The 22,311-nt window shown below is 55.7% G+C and overlaps 9 protein-coding genes across 9 annotated transcripts; 5 read left to right on the top strand and 4 right to left on the bottom strand.

Moving 5' to 3' along the window:
- Positions 1 to 672: 672 nt before the first annotated feature.
- GLN1 (glutamate--ammonia ligase) lies at positions 673 to 2,295 on the bottom strand (the record flags this gene model as incomplete). Its single annotated transcript, XM_051447770.1, has 4 exons — positions 673 to 1,695; positions 2,063 to 2,155; positions 2,209 to 2,241; positions 2,293 to 2,295. The coding sequence occupies 4 exons, from the start codon at positions 2,293 to 2,295 to the stop codon at positions 673 to 675; spliced, it is 1,152 nt and encodes a 383-aa protein (XP_051301368.1).
- A 4,064-nt stretch (positions 2,296 to 6,359) lies between these two features.
- On the top strand, positions 6,360 to 7,163 carry J4E86_007247 (uncharacterized protein; the record flags this gene model as incomplete). The annotated part of the gene is made up of 1 exon (XM_051447769.1): positions 6,360 to 7,163. The coding sequence occupies one exon, from the start codon at positions 6,360 to 6,362 to the stop codon at positions 7,161 to 7,163; it is 804 nt and encodes a 267-aa protein (XP_051301367.1).
- Positions 7,164 to 8,354: 1,191 nt separating this feature from the next.
- Positions 8,355 to 12,292, top strand: J4E86_007246 (uncharacterized protein; the record flags this gene model as incomplete). Its single annotated transcript, XM_051447768.1, has 2 exons — positions 8,355 to 10,829; positions 10,877 to 12,292. The coding sequence occupies 2 exons, from the start codon at positions 8,355 to 8,357 to the stop codon at positions 12,290 to 12,292; spliced, it is 3,891 nt and encodes a 1,296-aa protein (XP_051301366.1).
- Positions 12,293 to 15,323: 3,031 nt separating this feature from the next.
- Positions 15,324 to 15,800, bottom strand: J4E86_007245 (uncharacterized protein; the record flags this gene model as incomplete). Its single annotated transcript, XM_051447767.1, has 2 exons — positions 15,324 to 15,467; positions 15,603 to 15,800. The coding sequence occupies 2 exons, from the start codon at positions 15,798 to 15,800 to the stop codon at positions 15,324 to 15,326; spliced, it is 342 nt and encodes a 113-aa protein (XP_051301365.1).
- A 508-nt stretch (positions 15,801 to 16,308) lies between these two features.
- J4E86_007244 (uncharacterized protein) lies at positions 16,309 to 16,618 on the top strand (the record flags this gene model as incomplete). The annotated part of the gene is made up of 3 exons (XM_051447766.1): positions 16,309 to 16,327; positions 16,374 to 16,525; positions 16,571 to 16,618. The coding sequence occupies 3 exons, from the start codon at positions 16,309 to 16,311 to the stop codon at positions 16,616 to 16,618; spliced, it is 219 nt and encodes a 72-aa protein (XP_051301364.1).
- A 91-nt stretch (positions 16,619 to 16,709) lies between these two features.
- Positions 16,710 to 17,213, bottom strand: J4E86_007243 (uncharacterized protein; the record flags this gene model as incomplete). The annotated part of the gene is made up of 3 exons (XM_051447765.1): positions 16,710 to 16,896; positions 16,944 to 17,098; positions 17,148 to 17,213. The coding sequence occupies 3 exons, from the start codon at positions 17,211 to 17,213 to the stop codon at positions 16,710 to 16,712; spliced, it is 408 nt and encodes a 135-aa protein (XP_051301363.1).
- A 760-nt stretch (positions 17,214 to 17,973) lies between these two features.
- J4E86_007242 (uncharacterized protein) lies at positions 17,974 to 18,486 on the top strand (the record flags this gene model as incomplete). The annotated part of the gene is made up of 2 exons (XM_051447764.1): positions 17,974 to 18,102; positions 18,154 to 18,486. The coding sequence occupies 2 exons, from the start codon at positions 17,974 to 17,976 to the stop codon at positions 18,484 to 18,486; spliced, it is 462 nt and encodes a 153-aa protein (XP_051301362.1).
- A 319-nt stretch (positions 18,487 to 18,805) lies between these two features.
- Positions 18,806 to 20,872, top strand: J4E86_007241 (uncharacterized protein; the record flags this gene model as incomplete). The annotated part of the gene is made up of 1 exon (XM_051447763.1): positions 18,806 to 20,872. The coding sequence occupies one exon, from the start codon at positions 18,806 to 18,808 to the stop codon at positions 20,870 to 20,872; it is 2,067 nt and encodes a 688-aa protein (XP_051301361.1).
- A 345-nt stretch (positions 20,873 to 21,217) lies between these two features.
- J4E86_007240 (uncharacterized protein) lies at positions 21,218 to 22,189 on the bottom strand (the record flags this gene model as incomplete). Its single annotated transcript, XM_051447762.1, has 1 exon — positions 21,218 to 22,189. One exon carries the CDS (start codon positions 22,187 to 22,189, stop codon positions 21,218 to 21,220), a length of 972 nt encoding a protein of 323 aa, XP_051301360.1.
- Between the last annotated feature and the right edge of the window lie 122 nt (positions 22,190 to 22,311).

Here is a 22,311-nt window from a genome sequence, read left to right as displayed (position 1 = left end):
ACAAAAGATTTCATATGACTGTAGGCAGCCTCCGCCATGCTCCCAGTGGGGTAGCGCATCTTTATGAACGTTTGAAGTTTGGGGGGAAGAATATGCCGAAGAGCTCGCTTGCCGACCGCCACGAATGCGCCTTTACTAGTGCGGCTAAGGGTTTATCCGGGGTGTGTGCAGGTGGAAAAGGTAGGCACAGTACAGCAGCAAGCTCTCGTTGTATGACGACTGTTAGGACGATGCGGAAAAGTAATCCTGATCTGCGAAATACGAATAGAAAGACATTCTCAATGGTGGTAGTGCAGCGGGAGGAATAGTCTTACATTCCACCAATCGCAGCGGGCTTATATCAGCAGGGACTAATCGTAGCAGTTCGCTGTCGGTATAGTAGCAGCTGCATGTCAACGAGCGCAAGAGAGAACGGCGACAGGCGACATTACATAGTCAAGATCAAGATGACAAGTCAAGACAGTGGACATAAATTCATTGCTCGTGCTATTACGTTCCAGTTCCATTCCAAGTCGTCAAGCAACCTCAATCGATGTATGCAAGAGGGAGAAACGCGACCGAACCACTGTTGCCCAAGAGCCAGCCATCAAGAGAAGGCGGCGGCGACATCATCAAACAAATAGTCTAAGCGCGAAAGGGGGTATGAAGAAGAGGGAGCAAAGGAAGACTTGTTTATGGCTTGTGGATGTCAATGACCATCTCGGTCTCGACGGTTTCCGCCTTCTTGGCGAACCTGGCGACATCGGCGCCCTCGACCTTGCCGTACATGGTCTCGGCGATTATGCCGGTGATCTGGTATGGGTCACCGTTGGAGGCCGGGCGGCGGTCCTCGAAGTAGCCCTTGCCCTCGGCTGCGACGGCGCGGGGGATACGGACGGAGGAACCGCGGTTGGCGACGCCCCAGGTGAACTTGTCGTAGGAGGCAGTCTCGTGCTTGCCGGTCATGCGGAGCTGGTTGTCTGAGCCGTAGACGGCCATGTGCTCGGCTTGGCGGGTGGACAGCTTCTCCATGGCGGCCTCAATGGCCTTCATGCCGTTGTCGCCACGAGTCTCGTTGGTGGAGACGTTGGTGTGCAGACCGGCACCGTTCCAGTCACCGGGGATGGGCTTGGGCGCAAAGGTAACCTTGGCACCGAACTCCTCAGCGACGCGGTGGAGCAGGAAGCGCGACATCCAGAGCTGGTCACCGAGCGAGATGTCGGGGCAGGGACCGACTTGGTACTCCCACTGGGCGGGCATGACCTCGGCGTTGGTGCCGGAGATGGCAATCTCGGCGTACATGCAGGCCTTGTAGTGAGCCTCGACAATGTCACGGCAGAAGACCTTGCCGGTACCGACACCGCAGTAGTAGGGGCCCTGGGGGGCGGGGAAGCCGTTCTTGGGCCATCCGTAAGGCCAGCCAAACTCGTCGAGAAGGGTGTACTCCTGCTCCAGACCGAACCAGAAGCCGTGCTCCTTGTGCTTCTCGAAGATGATGGCGGCGTCGTGACGGAAGTTGTAGGCGTTGGGCGAGCCATCCGACATGTACGTCTCGCACATGACCAGGACATTGTCGCCCAGACGGAAGGGGTCGGGGTAGTATGCAACGGGGCGGAGGTAGACGTCCGAGTTGTCGCCGGGCGCCTGGCCCGTCGACGAACCGTCAAAGTTCCATTCTGGGAGGTCCTTGAGGCTCTCGACCTTCGACTTGAGCGTCTGCGTGCATGTCAGTATGAGCCTCGGGTAATCGGAATGAAGTCGGGTGGGATAAGGGAACGACGTCACTGCGGGCTGTGGCTGGTGGTGGGGTGCGATAAGAAGGAACGCCAAAACTCCCGGCAGAAGGAGCGATTGGCGCCATGTGCGTCACACATGCAGACCACCACGCTCGCGACTCCAGTCGTCGAATGGCTTCTCCAGATTGTGTATCGCACGGCGCGTCGCAGCCAGTTGCTGCTCTCGGCTAGAAACCTCGAACCGCAGACTAGACCGATCCGCAGCCGTAGCGTGGTGCAAATGCCGCGGTATATCGCAGAGATCGTGGAGATCGGGTTGAAGGATCGGAAAGCTGGAAAATGCTCACCTTTGACTTGGAGCGGATTCCGTTGGAACCGTCTATCCAGACGTACTCGGCCATGACAGCGCCCTTTTGGGGGAGGTCAAGGTACTTCTTGAGCTGCAATGCGCGTTAGCATGTGTTTGGATGTAGCACGCGAGCAGTAGACTTACGTTGGCCGCATTGGAAACAATCGTTGAGTTCGCCTAGAACATGGTCAGCAAGAGTCGCGTGTAGTAGCAGTCGGCGACACGTACCATGACTGTGGTTGTGTATGTGTGGTGGTGAGGGAATAGCAAGTAACTCTTGACTGCGACAAGACAAGGCAGTGGAGGGGTTATAAGAGGGGTCTCTGTGTGAAGTGGGGAGTTATGATGGGTAAGTAGATAAGGATAGCGGGCCTGGGGGTCTGTTATAAGGTAAGAATGCTGGATTGCTTTGACTGTCTCGGCCTGTGGCGGGGCTAGCCGTGCTCAGATACTACTTAGGCTGGCCGTAGCCAAGAGGCGTCGCCGAACTGTTTCCGTGGGATGAAGAAGCAATCAATGTCTCTAAACGCGCGACTTTACGCCGCATCCCAGCATGCCTTGCCCACTCTGCAATCTCTAGGCTTCCGCTAGCCACGGTTGTACCGTCTCTCTGGTGATATTGTGCCCAATCTCGCGTCGCCGGTTTCCAAGGCTTACCATAGGCCCACGCGGTCTTTGTCGCGCATCGTGATGTTGGCTGACGGGCGAACGCACAGACGCACAGCCTCACCAGCTTCCGAGTTTGAGCGATTTGACGCTGGGTAGCGTCGCTGTAAGGGCAGCTAATTTTATCCAGGTACTGCCGAATTGGTCATGCCCTTCGGCCTTGGCCCGTACCAACGACAGTTACGACACACCGCTCCACACGACTATTGCTTTGCGATGGCCGTTCGTATGCATCGTCAACTTGTGCCCAACACGAGCTGCGCAACCCTGAATACCCAGACCCTGTGCGTCCACGTCTCGCGACACCTGCATGCCCAGCTCGCTGTAGTGCATAACCGTCGCGCTGGGCAGGGCGCGCCGTTGCCCGGGGTTGACATCGGGGGGCGATAAGGCCGGTTCGGGCCAATGGCTGCAGTTGCAGTTAGTCCTGCCTCGTCATGGCAGCATCACGCAAACCGCTCAACGTCGTTTCTTGTAGTCAGCATCCGAGACTCTAATAGCCTTCCGACCGGTGTGTCCGTTTTATTGTCTGGGACCAGAGGACGTGCATTATTCTAGAAGAGCGCTGGAAGTCTCTGTCGCTGGTGTCGTCTCGACTTCGATGGTACGGCTGGAAGATTCCCATCTCAACCCCACAGGTTTCCTGGCCCGCCGGCGACACAGCGCGCACGCGGCACATTCGAGTTGCACGAATTGCCGTCATCCAAATGATAATCCCTCTCCAACCCCACGATTGTGATTAATCCAGCGCGTTCGAGACATCCCGACAAAGGTAAAAAAGCCGCACAGCGACGTCGGCTCAACATTATCGTGCGTCGACGTTGGGCTTAGCGGGGTTGCGGGCGAGCCGTCGATCCGCTAGCACTGCATGACCCCTGGCACCAGAGATAAGGGACATGGGCGAATTTCCATGTTACGTTAGCCTATCGAGTAACGCCGCCGGCCGTTGCGCCCTGGATGACATGCTTGCCCGCCAGCGAAACAACAACAGCTTTTCACAATGTCAATATCTCACAAGTAGCACCATCTGCGCAAACGTCACATCACAGTTCACAAACAGCCTGACGTTTGACGTGAAGATCAGGAACCGTGCATGTGGCGGTGTCATCTCCGCTTTAGGCAAGGCTGGAGGCCCGCTCGTGTGCTGGAGCGCGGTCGAGAATGCTTGTATTTCCCCAGATGATAGCTTGCGCTGATCCAGGGAGCCTCATCTGCATGGTTCACGCCAGGCAGCCAGTCAGCCAGTGGAGTGGTGGTGCTGAGCATGGACAGTGCTCACACGTGCGGCCTATACCAACCGGAGACGCAAGACCACCAGACATTGCGAGTCGTTCGCGAGACGACGTCTAGCTGCGCTGGGAGATATGGGAGGCCAACCATCAGACGTCTCAACGTCGATCCGTTCCCACCAACGCAACCATCGGCGAACGGTGTCTCTGCCACATGGCATTGGCCTCTGGGCTGCGTCGCTGCGATACCCGGCGTGCGCACAGAAGCAATGTGTGGCACGACCCCTCTGGTGCGGTCCGGGACGATTGATGACCTGCAGCGCGATATGGGTGTGGTGGGGTGGCAGCAACGGGTGTACCTGCAGCAGCACAGGCTACGCTGGACGAAGCGCTCGGAACGATACGGGGGAAGATTTTGGCCATGGCCGACCTCCGGGAAGCTAGGCCTCCGGAAATGGCGCCAGTAGCATGGTGTTGGAAAATCCGGGGTAGATGTTGGCGTCGCTGCCGGATGGGGGTCGATGATGCTATAGGTTATGCGCACTGATCTCGCGTTAGTACAACTCCACCCGCTCTCAGTCCATGGCGCAATTAGCTTCTCCGGATCACTGCCTCTGAGCTCCCGAAGATGCTGGAGAAGTGATTGTCGGCGATTCATGGTCCACTGTATCGACATGGGCCAATCATGGTGAATGCCAATGACGCATTGACGAAGTAGCAGTTGCGACGCCAAACGTCGGGTTGAACAAGGGATTGCGAGCAGACGGTTCCGCGATCTTGTCTCTGTCGCTGCACAATGAAGGAGCCTCACGTAGTGTTTGCGTGTTTGTACACTGGCAATATGGTCTTGTCTGCGAAAGGTCAGTGTTCGTCCAATCACTCCCGTCGGCACCTCCAGGGCTTCGAATTGGTCGCTCGGATAAGACGTCCCCATCACACAGCGGTACATGTGTTATATCGAACACGTCTATCATCGGCCCTGCTGCCATTGGGGTCGTGATAGGTTTGTAGGTGAGCCATGTTGTCGGTCTCGGTTCGTCGACGGACACGCCTTGGCATGTACCTATGCCGAGGACATGGGATCGATTAACAGCAGCGAGGTCTGTTCCGACTGTAGGTACCGCCTCGCGAGTGGGACAACATGGCGGCCATTCGCTCACATCGAGGTGACGCTGCGCCAGAGGATGAGGGAGAGGGCAGAGTAAGAGAAGGAAGACTGGAGTACGTCGAGGGGCCACGTGCTACCACCATCTGTTGTTTACCTGAGTGGTGTCTTCCAAACTGGACAGTAGAATGGATATGTTCTTACTCCGCTCCTTCTGGCAGCGACAGACCAGAAACGCGATGTCGTTCCTTCCGCTTCAGTTGCCTCGGCGCCTTGGTGAGCATGGGGCAGCAGTATTCGACGTTCGCTCAAGACGGTACAAGTGAACGATCCCCACTACGGATCCAGCTGTCTTGATCTAGATATAGGTAGTTGCCTACACTCGCGCAGAAGCTCGTGGCTGGTCTGGCCATACCTCAATGGCATCGCCTGACGAAGCGCGAAGCATCGAGGCTCGAAACAACCTTGGAACGCGACGAAATTGAAGGAGCAGGGAGCAAACAATCGAGAAAGAAGGATGAATCGCGTTGTGTGGTCATGTCATGAAGTTGGAGCATGATGAGGGGAGGAAGCTTGGGCTGCAGCCGTGGCCAATGAGCGATTGCGATGGGGTAACAGCAACCACGACGCTCCTGCCCTGCGCGTTTTTTGCATCTAGCTTGTGTTTGCAAAACATGTGCCATTCGGGTTTGTTCAAGAAGCAGTTGCAAAATCACACGGCGACTGCATTGTGTTTTGAAGTCTCACGATACGCGTAGGTCCCCAGAGCGGTTCGTGAGGCTCTGAACGCAGAATGAAGAAGCCCGAAGCCATCTGGACTGTTGCATACATGGGACACCTGAGATTACTTTCAAGCAGAGCTCACTCGCTACTCAGCTGAACAGGTCGCGTAGACAGTAGCGAATACAAGCAGCATTACCGTTTGGTGCAGCACCACGTGGAGCTTACATAGGTATAACCCACTCACGCAATGTTCCTAGAGGTGAGAGCAATGCTGAAAGAAGTGAACGCGGAGAATCTACCATGCGAAAGCCGAATACAGACAACAACTCGAGTTCACCACTGGTCGCCATGAGCAAACACTGCCAGGCCCGAGCTCCACCCTTCCACTACGCGCACGAGACTTCCTTGAGCTGCATCACTTTCAGTCTCAGCCCTCTTAACAGCAGATATATCTCGAATCTGCGCGCTTTCCCGCTATTGATACTGAGATAGCGGGATGCATTCGACAGTGGGTACCGCGCAACATTCACTAAAGTACCTAGGTAACCGCTGACGAAAGACTCAATAAAGCCATGGCTGACCACAACTTCTCCCACTATCGCGATGAGCCTATCGATGCGCGACACCAAGCGGAACGTAACAAGACCTCAAAGCCGTCCGAGCCCGGTATCAATCATGCATTCAGTCCCAAAGGATTGCCCTTGGAGACTCCTGAACAGTTCCAAGCCCGTATGCAGCTCGGTCAACAGAATCCAAACCACAGCCCAGCTTGGCCCAGTCTGGACTATCTTTTTGAAGAGAATGCACGTCTCCAGTCAGAGATTCGTTCTCAGATTCGTTCCAGCGAACAGCAGCGCGCTTCGGACAAGGCAACCCGCGATGCGATACGGGTACAACTTGAGCGGGTCAAGAAGATGGAGATCTCGAAGCGACCCGTGAGCACTGGGGCGGAAGAGACAGGTCAAGAGAAGAGAACGTCGGCACCGTCAGTCCTTCCTACTGATCCTCACGCGCGCTCGCGACCACAGTGTGTTGCTGTATTGGCAGACGAACGCAAATCTCCACAGAGCCAGGCCTCACACGACATCACCAGATCGCTCGGTCATCGAAACAAAAGCCACCCCACTCCGCCAGACCTCAGTGGCAATGATCATTCTCCTCCGCATGATCGCGATGAAGCTCAGGTTACAACAACAAGTCCTGAGAACATTGCAGCTGTTGCCAAATCGCCGAAGTTCAAGGATGATACCAGCCAGGCACAGTCAGGCAATGCATGCGCAGGACAGGCGAAGAAGCGATCGAGTGGCCGCAGCTTGAAACGTGTGTTGAAGGGTGCGATGAAAAAGATTGGACTCCGCCGTGATGCAAGCAGGTAGACTATGAAGACGGCGTGGAAGCCTCGCTTAGGAGGATTGATCGAGGAGGACCACGAGGGTTGGTTCTGTACTTAGCAGCACATACAAGTAGAGCCAATATACCAGACCGACTTCGTGTTATTTGCTGCCTATACTCTGTCAACTTTTTTATAAAGGATTAGGATGCACATCAATGTAGACGCCAACTTTGAATGTAGCCCAGGCAACGGACTCAGGAAGCGGCGTAGTTCTGCTAATTAAATGGGGAAAGTAGATGCAAGACTTGTGGTAGCTCTAAATCCGCCGCTGACGCAGAGTGTGATGGAGACGCTAGTCGCGGCTGCCCTAAAAGGTATTTTTGTAGATGTGACTACATCCTCACGATCTGCACTCTCAGAACGGCGACGCCTTCCATGCTAGCCCAGCCTATACAAACTGCAGTATGCCGTACAAAGTACGGCGTCGAGAACCATAATTGTCCAGCTCCAGCCCAGCCCCTGAGATTAGCGAAAGGATGCGCTGACTCGTCGCGAACCACGTCGGCGGGACGCGTGACCCTGGGTCGGCAATACAGCCCTGGAGGTGTCTGTCGCAGACGTGTCTTGTGTGACTGTCTCGCGCCGAAAACACGGCGACTTTGTTTCGCAGCACGATAATATCCGTCCCGGGGATGCAGGGTGGCTGTTGGGCAAAAAGAAAAGCTGCAGGTACGGCGAGCGTGGTGCGCGGAACAGAGACGTGGTCCTGGTCCCATGGTGCGACGACTCCACCTTGACTGGCCACACTTTGGTAGACAGCTACTAGACATGTACTGCAATATGTAGAGCGGCTTTACGCCGGCGTGGCACAAAGCCTGTCTTAGACTCTCTTGCTGTGGAGGGCGAGAAGCCACACAGCGACTACGGGCAAAGCAGCTAGGCCAGGGCACATTGCAGGAGACTACCGTCCAGGATCGCCGCTGGGATGTCTCTCACAAGCCGTGACAACCCCGATTCTGGTCTGATACTCTTTTGCTCGCCCAATCTCCCATCTGCCGTTTGCCCGTGCTTTTGCCCGTTCTCTTGTTGCTTGAGTGTCGAATTCATGATCGCAATACCGTAACTTTGTGGTAGTAGTAGCGTGGAGCGCTGTACTTTTCTTCGTGCGCAGCGCATATTACTCTGCCTAATCGATATCCCCGTTTCCCGACGTGCATGCTCGACCTCCTGCGCCATGCATCGACACGCCCTGTCCGAGACGACTGGCATGGCGGGAATGGCCTCGTCGCGCTCGTCGCGGAGCCACAGCTTCAGCAGCGACAAGACGCCCTCGCTGGCCAGCTCCGTCACCTTCCAGATGCCCACGACGGTGCGGCCTGCGCCGGCCTACATTGCGGCATCCGTCGCCTCGCAGACGGTGACGGACCACCACAATGCCCAGCTGCGCGACCAGGACGCCAACACAGACGAGCTGCAGAACGCCATCTTCTCCGAACAGGCATTGGCCCTCCTCAATGCCTTCCTCGACCACCTGCTCTTCGCTTTCCTCTCTAGTGCGCGCTCGCCCGCCCTGACGGCCATCCGCCCCGCCGTGTCCGACGTGCTCAAGCCGCGACTGGCCCGCGATGCCATTGAGGCGGCCGACGAGGAGCTGCAGGGCCTGCTGGCCGGCGAGGACGACGACGAGCTGTCCACAGCGCATGCCCGGGCTGCTGAGCGGTGGGACGTGGAGAAGGTGTGGAAGCGCACCCGCCTGCGCATCATGGTCTACACCCGCCTGGGCGAGCTCGAGGACGAAGACGAGGAGCGCTATGTGCAGCAGGAGCGCGGCCTCAGCATGGACGACGACGAGGACGACGAGGCTGGGCTGGTCGCCTGGGCCTCTGCCATCTTCCTCACCTCGGTCATCGAGTACGTGGCCGAGCAATTACTACTGGTCGCTGGCTCGGCGGCCTTTTCGCGCATGGCAGCGCGGATGAAGAAGTTGGCCCAGCAGAACGACGACCACGAGCAGCAGCTCATCGAGCGCCTGATCATCGAAGAGCCCGACGTGGAGAAGATTGCCCTCAACTCGGCCCTGGGCAGGCTCTGGAGGACGTGGAGGAAACGCGTGCGGTCCCCCATCACGCCCATGTCCCCGCGAGGTGTCCAGCAGGCCCCAAGCTACTCGAGCCTGCACCACCGCAAAGCCAGTCGCGAGACCATCAACACCCTACACAGCGAGCATGAGCCCCTGCCCGAACACCCCCCTACCGAGACCGACATCGCCGCCAACATACCCCTCCCCATCGGCGACAACGACGTCAACGAGATCGAGGTGCCTGGCCTGGCGCCTACATATGAAGACGGGGCCGAGGGCTCAGGCATGCAGACGCCTGTCCAGCGACCCCAGCGGCCGTCCAGTGTCCTTTTGCTGTCTTCACTGGTGGAGTCCTCCATCAAGAGCAACAGACCCCGTCCCTTGTCAATGCCGCTGCGCCAGGCACCACAATTCACCATGCCCCCGCAAGCTGAGGAAGAGGATACCCCCCTACAAGCAACAGAGGAGACTGCACAAGATACTGAGTATCAACAAGATGAGTCGTCCGAGGAAGATGCCTCCATGGTGGCATTCGCAGCGGCCACCGGCATGGGCTTCCGAAGGAGCGCAGTTGGACCATCGCAGGAACCAGAGCATCGAGCTGAGAAGGTCGAGGAGACTGAGAAGGCTGAGCATGCGGAAGAGACGCACGAGGCGACCGCTGAAAGCCCACCTCAGGTTATGCGGTCCAAGAGAATGTCAATCGAACGACCCGGCCCTCCAGGACTGGTCCGCACATTCTCAACCCGCAGCTCGAGCCTCAAATCGCCCGTTGGAACACCATTGGCAACACCAAAAGCCCCTGTCCACTCCGAAGGGCGATCCTATCTCGATGACGAGCCATCAGACGACGAGCCGGAGCAGCATCGTGCCATTGGCGTCGCGCGAACATCGGACAGCGTTATACGGTCAGCCTCAAACTCCCCATCAGATTCGCCCCATGAGCGGAGGAGGCCGAGCAGTGGAGGCTACGTTGAGGTGCCACCTCGCGACTTTACGCCGACCTCGCTCACGTACAGCAATACACCCTCGCCTGATAGCAAGCCCAATGTACCAGACCGTTCCGTGGCACGTAAAGAAGTCAACAGAAGGTCTTTCACTGGCGCCGAGTTGGTCCCAGGCCCCGCCGCATACGAAGGTCCCACCAGCGCACCGAGGAGACAGGATCTAGCTCGCTCAGCATCGCGTGGTTCGTCACTACCAGCGCTGCAGGAAGTTGAGAGCAACACTCCACAGCACAAAAAGAAGACGCCGTCGATTCACACGAGCCGTAGTGTGCGTACCTCGGACAGTCCCAGGCGAAGTCCTACTTCTGCGACTGACACATCCGAACGACGAGCGACGAACCGCCTATCTACAGACGACTCGGCTCGTTCTCCGCATGTGGCCGACAAATCATCTTCGGACAACTCTTCGCTGAAGCGCGGTACATCGACCTCGTCCTCTCTTCGGAAGCAGGGCGCTTATCCCGTCGTCTCAAGCGGACGGGAGTCCATTGGAAGCCACCGCTCCCGTGGACTGAGTGGTCGCATGTCTGAAGAAGACCGCGCCCGCGAATTCGACTCTTTGGTCAAAGGACAGGATACGGTAAAGTTTACATTAACCCCCGAAAGCGTGCGAACTGCTGATGTAAGTCGTGCTTGCTTCCCTTGATCACATGTGCTAATGATCTGTAGAAGGAATCCCCCATCGTCAAGAAGGCGGAACTACGCAGGCCCTCCGCATCTTCCGTCACTGTGTATCCCCGCGTCAATGCCGAAGACAAGTCGTTTGGCACTGCGAACCTGCCCAACACCACAGCACCGAGAGCAAAGGGACCTACCGCCGCCAATCACAAGCCTTCACCCAGTCGGAAGGTGGTTACCAGGCCGCTTGCGAGAGATCCGAAGATCGAGTCTGAGTCTATGCGTGACTTTGCTGACTTTATTCGGTCGACTGGACCTTCTCCTGGACAAGAGAAGCCCGTGCAGCCTTTTGTCAACATCAGCGGGAATGGCCAGAAGTCCGGCAACCAGTCGACATCGTCTCTCGGACGTAAGATGTCCATGTCGAAGCAGTCCAGCAGCGCCAACGGATCAGCCACGCGAGCACGCCCAAACATGGAGCCGCGCAGTCCCGCAGGTCTAAGCACCGGCAACGGCGATCTCATCGACTTCATTCGCCAAGGACCCCCCGACGCAAACCACGGCCAACCAAGAATCCCGCGAAACGTCGCGCCCTTCCGTACAACCGTCGATTCCGACCAGTTCGAGACAATGCTCGGTGGCCACGGCAACGTCGAATCAGCATACGGCTCCGCTTCCTCAACCCTAGAATCAAAGGACAGCACGCAAACCATCAATTCACGCACCGGCCTCATCCCCTCTCCCAGCGTCGTCCAGCCCGCGTATTCCAACCAACCCCAACAACTCACCGGCAGCATGTCCGGCCCCGATGAACCGCACATCACGCGCACGCGTCGCCGTGTCAAAGATCCCTACGCCATCGACCTGTCTGACGAGGATGAAGACGACGAGGATGAAGATGAGGATCAGTTGACCGCTCTTCCGACGCCGACTAACCAACACCCGCCCCAGCAGGTGCAGAGACAACAGGCCCCGGAAACTAAGCGACCGCAAGCCCCGCGACAGGAGAGTCTGATGGATTTCCTCAATGGGATGGAGCCTCCGAGTACTAGTAAACCTCAGCCTTTTATGCTGAGTGAAGAGACGATTGCTGCTGCGCGTGCGCGTGCGGCCGCTTCGAGTAATCCATCGTTGTCATCCGCTACATCCACTCCGCGGAATAACTACGGCAACGGTAACAATCATAATAACAGCACTCCCGCCTTTGGTTCCATCTCCTCATCCAACTCCTACTCCGGCTCGGGTGCCAACAACAAATCCAGATTACAAGCTCGCGCCCCTGCTGTCGCGGACAACGTACGCGCTGGTGGTGGAGGTGGATCAAGAACGGCAACGAGTGACCTCGCCGACTTTTTGAAAAATAGCGGGCCCCCGGAGATGCCGCCGCCACGGCAGGAAAGGAAGGAGGAGGAGAAGAAGAGTAAGAGGTTTTGGAGGAGGGGGAAGACGTATGGGGATTTGCCTTAGGTTGAGAGAGAGGGAGAGAAAAGAGGGGAGGGATGGGTGATGGATGGTTTTGTGACTTTTTATTTCTTGGATACCCGGGTTTTGGAAGGTGTTGGTTTTTGGTTTGGGAGTGGAGGGTGTTGGATGTAGATGTGTGTATTTGTTGGCCTGGCCCGCTCATATTGACTTGTAATGAATCATGGTTTTTATTTATGGAATGATATTGTTTCTTTCTCTCGTTACCAAAGTTCAAGTAAAGGAAGATGGGTGGTGAGATTTATGAGTATTGTATCATTCAACGATGATCCGACGAGACGAGACGAGACTCAGCTCCAAAACGGACCCATACTTTCCCCTTGGTTCGCCGTGCGTTGCTGTCCTGACGCTCCCGACACTCCCGTCGATGCCGCCGTCGTCCCAGTCGCCCCAGCCGTGTTTGGCACACTTGTTCTCTTGTCAGCCACTCCTTTTTCCACAAAAGACAAAGTGTGAGGTAAAGGGAAGAATAACATACGTAACCTCTCTCAATCTCGCATCCGTAGCCGCCGTACCTGGTGTCCGACCATACAAATCTACGACGTAGCCTACGGTCTGTATCTCTTTTCGGACGTATGGACTCGCTCTGAGAGCCTGAATATCCGTTCTGATAGTGGTCTCCGGAGCCGCTGTGAGATGTGTACAACCTAAGCAATCATTCATGCATTAGTCCGCATCTTCCACCGCTTCTCTCGGTCGTTCAAGTTGGAGTGAACATACCGGCATGCCCCATCGTAATGATCAGTCCCAGCTTCGAAGATTGGTCAGCCCAATAGATGCTGTTTATGACTTCCTGCGTTACGCGGCTGCCGGAAGTGGTGTGGATTGTGGCGTGCGTGGTGTTGAAGTGATGGGATGGGTGGAGTAGGGCAGATGTACTGGATTCTGTGCAGCAGACTAGCATAATTTCAAGGTTAGCAGGCAGATTATGCGTACGTGCGCTTTCGACGGAGAAGGGTTAGGGTTATATGGCTGGGAGAAGAGAAAACTTGGTTAGTTAGTTAGTCACTGACCGATAAATAGGCCGCCGGAGGTCGACATGACTGCGGAGTGATGGAGTAGCAGGTTGGGTAACGGTGTGTATTGTTATGGGGTAGCTGGGTAAATGAAGAAGAAGGAGAACATTGGAATTATATGTAGGTGGATGGGTCTTGGTATACAATGAGTATTGTCGAACTCTGAGTGATGATACCGTTGGTGTCTCCTTCTCTTATATGGTATTGGATCATGCGAACAGTCTGATACCCCTTGGACCATCCATTCCAATTCCCCTTCACCCATCCTGCCCACGTAATCAGCACATAACCACAAAATACCGCCACTCCCTCTCCCTCTCCCTCTCCCTTTCTCACCATCTACAGCTGACCAAGCAACACATCTTGCCTCCCTTTCCTCCTCTTTCCTCGCCTCCCGCTCGTCCTTAGTTCGGTCGAGTTGATTACACATATCTTACTCTTACTCTCCCCCCATATCAACACATATCAACACGAGACAGGAAAAGGAAAGGCCAAGATGGCGTGCATGCATAGCTAGGTATATGCGCGTTCTAGACGTCGCCCACGTTGGCGCCGAAGTAGGTGTCTACAGATCGAAGATATGTACGGTAAACCAGTATGCTTAGTTCTTTTTTTTTGGAATAAGCGGCTTGTCCACGCGAGAAAACCGGTGGTCGATGCCGTACTCACAAGCATCCTCAGCGCGACTCGATGAGTAGATGGATGCATGGACGAACGGATGTATCAACGCCACAACCTTTGCTATGTTTAGCAAGCAACTCAGATACGTACCCAGTAACGCATTCGTAATAACGCCATACCACCTTTCACTCTCCTCTCAACATCTTCGTCCTAAGTCCCTTCGGCCCCGAACTCGGATATCGCATCGCAAAATGCACCTGTAGAAACATGCATGAAGCCACCAACCCACGTTTACCTATCCGCGACTAGTCAGGCACAAATGTATTTGTGTAATATCGCAATCCATTACAAAGCCCACAGCGGGACTTATGGCGTCATACGCACCCCTCTACGCCCACTCCCCGCTTTTCCCAAAGAGGAAAGGCACGATGCATGCAAGCCGCGAAAACGGGCTAGTGGGGTAAGCTGACATGGTGATGAATAACACAACGGTGATGTGACGTGTGTGCTCGGGGGAGGGGGAGGTGGCTCGGACGAGGTGTGCAGTGCAGATGGATATGCTGGGAGTGGAAGTAGAATGATTTGAGTATGCGGTTGGAAGAGGTGGTGCGGCAGTGGTTTGTCAACTCTCGGCATCGATGTAGTATTAACACTGTGGTTAGATAAGGTATTGCGTTCGAACAGATACATTAGCAACCAAACCCCTCGCATCAGCACGTCCATGACATTCAACATTCCCACATTCCCACCTCCCGCATGTTCACTTCACAAAGAACAACAATATTCGCGTGGATACGTCGATTCGGCGGCATTAGCGGGGGGTCATGCAAGGCAAGCAGCAAGGGTCCGGTCCGCCAACGATGCGTAGCCCCACTGTTGCGTGGCTGTGGCTTGCAATATGCAGCTGATCGAACGGATCTCCGCCGCTATATCTATACATCACGCATGCATGCATATGTAAGGCGAGTTTGTGGTGTTGTTGTAAGTTGTTGGAGTTGATGACTTTGCAGTGACAAATGTGAGGGGAGCATGGAGAAAGGAGAAAAAAGGAATGGGAGGCTGGTATTGATTGTTGTATTGATTGTGGTGTTTGTAATTCCTGACAAAGGCTATGGGGAATGTGATGGATGGTAGTGTTATCTCTGATCTCTTGTTGGAGTGTTTCTTTTGCTAGCCATCGCTGTTCTAGATAAATGCTGTCCTTGTATCTTTGCTTCGGGGTCTTGCGAAGGTTATGCAGTCTCTTGTCGGGCGGGTGAAGGCTTCGGCTGTCGAGTACAACGACGCCTGTCTCCGACCGGGTGGATACGAAAGTTGAGCCTGGATCACACAACGCCGTTCGTCATCTCGATCCGTCAAAAGCCAAGTTCTCGACAACCTTATGGCAGCGCTTTATACTGCGGCGGCAATGATCGCTCGCTCCCGTCTGCTGGTAGAATCCGAAGCGGTATAGCGATAGTCGTAGAAGATACCTCCGACTTTGGCTGATACGGTGGCGGCGCCTCCCCACGCTCGTCCAGTCCCTCAGTTGGGCGAAGGAGAACAGAGTTGGTGGCTCTGCATCGCCCGTGTAGGAGCCTTCGTGTTCCAGGCCAGGCATCCGCGTCTCTCGCCAATGCTTGTTGCCCGTTTCGAGGCCAGAGCGCCCGACGACGGACTTTGCGGCGGTGGATGAGCCATATTGCGACGAGGATGAGGACTGCGAGGATGATGATGAGGAAGTAGTAGTTTGAAATGAACTTGACGTTCTGGCGTTCTTCTGGGTAGAGTTCGGCGTCGTCCGTGTCGTCGTCGCGGGGGAAGATGCTTGGTTCAACCGCTGAGGGCGTTTCCGCGAGCAGACTGAGATAAGCCATTGCGTTGGTTGAACTACAGTGAGTGTAGTGTGGGTATCGAGTGGAGATAGCGAAGCATTCGTAAGTTTGCCTCAGTGAAAGACTCGTACGAAGCGCGAGGGCAGTGATTAGGGCATGGGCGAGATGACAGTGAAGAATGGCCTGTTCGCGGTTGTATCGCCTGCATTGCCCACATCGTTTGCTACTTCTTCAAGTAGCTGGTGAAGGAGGCGCGAAGGAGCCATCTTTGTGTGGCATCTCATGCCAGGAAGAAATTGAACAGGTCTGCAGCCTTCATCATGATAAAGCTGAACACCATGGAGCGAAGATGACGTTGAGTTATCAGCCTTGCATATCTTTATCATTCCAAGGTGGGAGTGTCGAAGTGATGCAGTGGAGACACCGGAATGGCGTGCTGGCGCTTGCAAATGATGGCGCCAAGCAATCGCGTCAGTTGCGCGCTCGCACCCTGTTGTCCAGTCTTCTACTTAGCCACCTGCACCCCGCAACATCGCATCCACTCTCCAACATGGTCAAAGCTATCAGAGGTATGTCACGCCTCTCCCACCAGTTTTCCCGATACTGAATTCCCAGGCACGCTCGTCAAGTGCGACGCTTCCATCAAAGCCATGCTGGTGGACATTGACAGCAAGAACAACAACGAATACATCATCGAGGAGCTCGACGAGGAGCACATTCTGGTCAAGGAGACGAGGATCAATGAGCTCAAGGCCCGTTTGAACCAGGTAGGTGTGGTGTTCGTATGGTGTGGTCACTACTGACAGTCACAGATGATGCGAGAACGCTTGAAGGAACCAGAGAGTTCGGACTCTGAGTAGATGTCTGGCCTTTGGCTCAGTCGTAACACTATAAACCTTATTCCGGTTGCTCTTTCCCGCTCCCAACCGCTCGACCGTCGACCGCTCGTCCTTACATGGCCGCCTTCTGCGCCGCGCTCTCCTGGGAGCCTACCCACTTCGGCCTGTGGTCGACGTACAACTCGGCGTTCATCGTCATGTTGTCGAGGATCTTAGTGTCATCAAGAGTTCCGACCTTGATGATGCGCTTGCCGGCAAAGGTGTCACCTTGGCGCCACATGGTCGAGCCACAGTCGCCGCTACACGAGGTCAGAACAGGACTCGCTATACCGTAGCGAATACATACCAGAACATGGAAGTCACGTCGTTTCCGCTGTCGCCTTTGACTGTGTGTGCCTTGGGCGTACCCTTGGTGACCTTGAAGCCCTCGTCCGAGTAGACGGCGTTGGTTGAGTAGGCGGATCCGGTGATCTTGCGGCAGTCAAGGCAGTGGCAGAGGATCTGAATATCCTATTAGCGACGACAGGGACCTTATCAGAATACCACGTACGTTGCCTCCGCTCTCGCCCTGCACCTCGTAACGGACGTTACCACAGAAGCATCCTCCGGCAGGCATCTTGATAAGTTGGTGGAGTGGAAAGTTGATTGGTGGAGTTGTTCAGGTTGTGAAGGTTAACTGACCAAGTGTCGTGCTGGACTGCCTTCACCTCGGACTTTATACTCGAGTTCCTACCCCGCTGTATCGATCGTCAACTTGGACAAGAAGCGCCCTACGCATCCAAGTTCCCCACCACTGGCCTAGCGCCGAGGCCTGATTCGGTTCAACCGCGAGGGTCTGCCGCCGACGCATGACGGGTAGAGGGAAGCCGTCCGCTTATGCTGCTTACGGTTGAGGGGCATGTTTGCTGTCATTGGCAGTTCTAGGTCTGGCCATAGTTCTGGTCGGGTTATGATACTTTGCTTGGACGAGGGGCAATTCCAAATCAAACACTCTCACACCCATGCGGACCGATTGACTATTAGAATATGTTTGCTTGAGCCGACGATGCCGACTATGCCGCACGGCTGTGGCGTGAGACCAGTGCTTACTGAGAACAATGTACCTTGCTTTGATATTCATTGGAGAAGAATACACTGCGCATGTGTGTAAGCCACAGTTGAACGGCGGCTATGACGTTGCTAGACGGTTTGCGGAGCGGGGTTTTCCCAATGCGGTTACGGCTAGTCGAAGCACGTGAATTCGAGTCAATTTGGCGTTTGCGCGCAGCCCGACCTCTACCCGTGCACTCAGTGAACACTATGCGATGGACGACCTCGCGCTTTGATCAACCCGGGTCGTTGACCGCCTCTACTCCATCTACAACTGCCTCGTCGACATGGCTGGCAACGCACCCAATGTCTGGACGCAGATGAACTATGTCCCTCCCCGCGGCCAATGCAATCACAAGCCGTCTCTGCTCGCCGCGAAATGCCCGTGTTTGCGCTTCATGTTGCATCCGCTGAAGGTAGGTCTTGTAGCTCTATACCGCCAGTATACTAGCTAACCAGCATTCCAGTCATCGTCCTCATACGAATGCGACGGATGTGGCCACCACGCCTCCTTCCACACCATGGAGAACAAGACCGAAGACGAGATAAGGAAGCGCTGGGAGGTCGAAGCGAAGGAGCGCACCGAGCAAGAAGCGCAGCAGCCACGGCCAAAGAAACGGGTTAGGGCGATTGAATACAACAATGAGGAAGGGGTGGAGGACATCTTCAACGAGCTCTTGCTGCAAGAAGCTAGGACCAAGAAGGCTGCCCCCAAGAAGAGAACGGGGAGGGCTGCGGGGACTAGGGCAAAGGGAAAGATTAGTGAGATTCTTGAGGACGATGTGGTAGAGTTGGACTGAGTTGGAACACGGGAGATGGAGCTGGCGTTGAGGTTATTGGGCTTAGGCCAGGCGTCGCGATATGATACCCCGCGCATATATTCGTGCTTTACACATGGAAACATATTCAATCCTTTTACAGCATGCATTTCTGGAGTTGGGGGTGGTTGTCCTGCCCTGCTTGGGACGCCAAGGCCAACCAACCGTGAGCGACCTTGGGCGCAACGCACCTTTCCTCCTCGCTTCATGAATATGCACGCAACATGATATCGTAACACCCACCCCTCACTCAACTGCATAATTAATCCACGCAGTGCCCTGCGCACTCTCCACGCCCATCATGGCCACGCCAACGCCCAAAGACAAAGAAACGCCCTCGCGACACCTCAATGCCTTCTCCTCGCCCGCCCCACGCAGCGTCCCTCCCTCGGGCAATATCAACATGATGTCGTACGACTCGCCCGCGGTGCTTAACATGCTCAACGACGTCGCGAGCTCGGGCATGGGAGGTGTGGGCATGGGCATCACTATGAGCGGGCTGGGCATGTCCAGCCTGGGCATGAGCGCAAGTGCCATGGGACGCGCCGACGAAGCAGAGCGAAGCCGCAGACTGCGCGAAATCATAGACATCATCGGCAAGAAACCCGGACGCGTCAGCGAGCAGGGACTGCTGGCCCTTTGCAAGAAGATGGACATACCGTGCGAGAAGCACATGGACGAGGCAGGCACCTGGAGTCTCTTGATCGGAGACGAGGCCCTGTGCGACGTCACCTTCAAGAACGACGAGATCGTTAGCGTCAACCTCCAGACCGGCCTGGACGAATCGAGAGCCGATCTCAACTTCGGCGCGACAGGCTCTGAGATTCTCGTGCGCAGCTTGAAGCCTCTGCCCGGCCAGAGCAAGCTGAACGTCACGCTCGAGCGCTTCTCCGAGAGCTTGGAGAAGCTGCTGACGCTCGACAAGCTGGGCTCGCCGCAGAACGGCGGGGTCAGTTGCTACAATGCGATTGCGGGGGTCTACACGAGCCTTCGGAAATTGTTTGAGCATGAAAAGAAGACGGAGCTTGCGAACAGGAAGCCGGACGAGCGGTTCAGGACATACAGGGCCGAGCGCGAAGTGCTGTGCAAGAAGAGCGGACGACCCAGGCTCAACGGCGGATCGTGTCTCGGTCTGAGTCTGGAATACTGGATGGATGGACGCGCGCAGATAGATGGGCCGACCGAGTCTGCCTCGTACCCGGAAGACCATCGCTGGAGTCGCAACAAGATGTACTCACTGACCATCGAATGCGAATCTTCGCCCTCCACCCTCTACACGCCCATCCGCATCTCCGACGACTGGATCAGCGACGCAGTAGAGAAGTCGGCTAACGCAGATGCAAACGTCTCCCTAGACAATATGCTGATGAACGCATCTTCCATAGACTGGCTCGACCCAAAGCCGACCTACCTCGAACCCCCCGAGCAGACCGACGATGCCATGAACCTCGACTCCGCAGCTGGACGCCTCCCAAACGTACGCTTCGTCGCCAAGTTCAACCCCCCTCTCGTCGTACCGCTCGCTGTGCACATGCAGCTATACCAGATCGTTGGCATCGAGCCTCGCACCGACGACTTCCGTCCTACCACATTCGCAGGCCTAGCTCTGAGGCCAGGCGAGGTAGATCCGGGCATGTCCAATACAACAGGCGACCGCACCCACGAGATTCGCAGCTCGCGGACGGTGCTGGTGCTGGAGCAAGACGCATCGGGAAACGACTTGGACAGGCGACACGACATGAGTCTCTACATACCCAAGCTAGAATACAGCCGCACGCTAGAAAGCCTCCCCTTCAGCCACCCGAAGCAACTCGTCGAGATGCTGCCCGTGCTAAGACAGTACGCGCATGTCACATCACTCATACGAGACTGCTTCTACCTCGCACCCGAAAAGCCAATTCCCACCCACAAACTCGGCCAGCAATCTACACCAAAAGCTGCACCGCAGACGTCCGCGCAGGGAGACCTGCCTCGTCTCCAACTCGACGTCACACTAAGCTATAACCCGCCCACACCACGCTTCACCCTGCACGTCCCCCACCCCGAAGCCATAACATCTTCCCCCGACGTAGCAGACCTCATCTCCAACCTCCTCTCCTCCCCCTCCACCCCTGTCTCCACACCAATAACCTACAACGCACCCCTCGCCGTGACAATCGATATCCACACCAACGGCGAGCTAGTCGTCGTCGAGCAAAATATCCACGCCAACGAAGCTTCTTCTAGTGAAGAACAGGCACAGTTTCAAGCAGAGCAACTAGATCGCAAATTGAAGATTCTAGCGAAAGTATTGGATGCAGCGGATGATCTGGGTGTCTGGGCTGAGTGGTTGAGGAAAGAGGCGCTGAGGAGTAAGAGGAAGGATTAGGTGGACTTTCTGAGGGGGCCGGTGGTTTATCAGAGTGAGGAGGAGATGGCGGGGTGGCGGGCTTGGGCTAGGCAGAATGGCTGGGATGGGGAGAGGTGGCATGGAGGCGGGGAGGGGGAGATGGGATGGGACTTGAGGAGGCTGGGTGGTCGGGTGGGATGGAGCTGGAGCACGTCCTACGCAGGAAATATGCGACACTTTTGAGAAATAGATGGGTGGGTGGGGGAGGCGGCGGGGAGGCGGAGGGGAGGAGGAGGGGTGGTGGTGGATGTCTTGCATAGGTCTTACATGATGGATTTCTCGTCTTGAACAACATACCATCAATGATCCTACAATCTCAAAGATCTAGAGTTTAAAATCACCTCCCTCCCCCTCCATCTCCTCCTTTAACCTAAAAACCTTCCCCGGATTCAAAATGCCCCTCGGATCCAGCGCCCTCTTAATCCCCCTCATCACCGCCACACCCTCGCTCCCCACCTCCTCCTCCAACGCATCCCTCAACTTCATCCCTATACCATGTTCGCCCGTTACCGTACCCTCTAAGCTAAGCGCCAGCCGAGCGATGTCGTTGATTACGCGAATTGCGGCGGAGTAGTGAGAGGAGGGGCAGATGATGCTGGAGTGCACGTTGCCGTCGCCGATGTGGCCGACGTTGGCGCAGAACCAATCCGCTTGATTCGCAGCCGATGCCTGGCTGATGAGATCCTGAGTTCCAGCGACGAGGCGGGAGAGGTTTGAGATGGGAACCGCGCAATCGCTGTGTAAGAAGAGATCAGTGGGTTGTTGTTTCATAGCAAGAAGAGCCGTGCCCATGCATTTCCTCGCTCCCCAAATAACATCCATCTCGTCTTGTTCATGTGTGATCTCAACCTCCGATGCGCCATGTGTCTTACACAACTCTTGCATAACGGATATCTGATCCTGAACAATCCGCACCGACGGCCCCGCAATCTTAAAAAACAGCGTCGGCACCTCCTCAAACATGCGCGCGGGCGCAAGACCAGACACATTAACACACCGCATCTGCGGCCCATCCGCCAACTCCAGCGCTTCAAGCCGATGCCCTAGTTTCTGCAACGAAACAACCACATCCACACCTTCTTGGAACGTCTTGAAAGTAGCTAGTCCGACATGCAGGTTCCGCGGTAGAGGCGCAAGACGCAACACAGCTTCTGTGACAAGCGCAAGTGTGCCTTCAGACCCGATGACCAAGTGCGTGAGATCGTACCCCGCGGATGTTTTCCGCGGTCTGTGATGCGTTTTTATGATGGTGCCCGAGGCGAGGACAAGGGTTAGGGAGATGACGTTTGAGGCCATGGTGCCGTAGGCGTAGGCGTTTGTTCCGGAGCAGGACATTGCTATCTGGCCGATTCCTTTCTGTCAGCATAGGCAGGTATCACACCCCGGCACTATATCCTTTGCTACGGATGGAGGATGGA

Source organism: Alternaria arbusti, assembly GCF_024043155.1.
Source record: "Alternaria arbusti strain BMP 1465 chromosome Unknown scaffold_9, whole genome shotgun sequence".
Lineage (NCBI taxonomy): Eukaryota > Fungi > Ascomycota > Dothideomycetes > Pleosporales > Pleosporaceae > Alternaria > Alternaria arbusti.
Note: the sequence above shows the minus strand (reverse complement) of the source record. Positions and strands in the feature narration are given on the sequence as shown.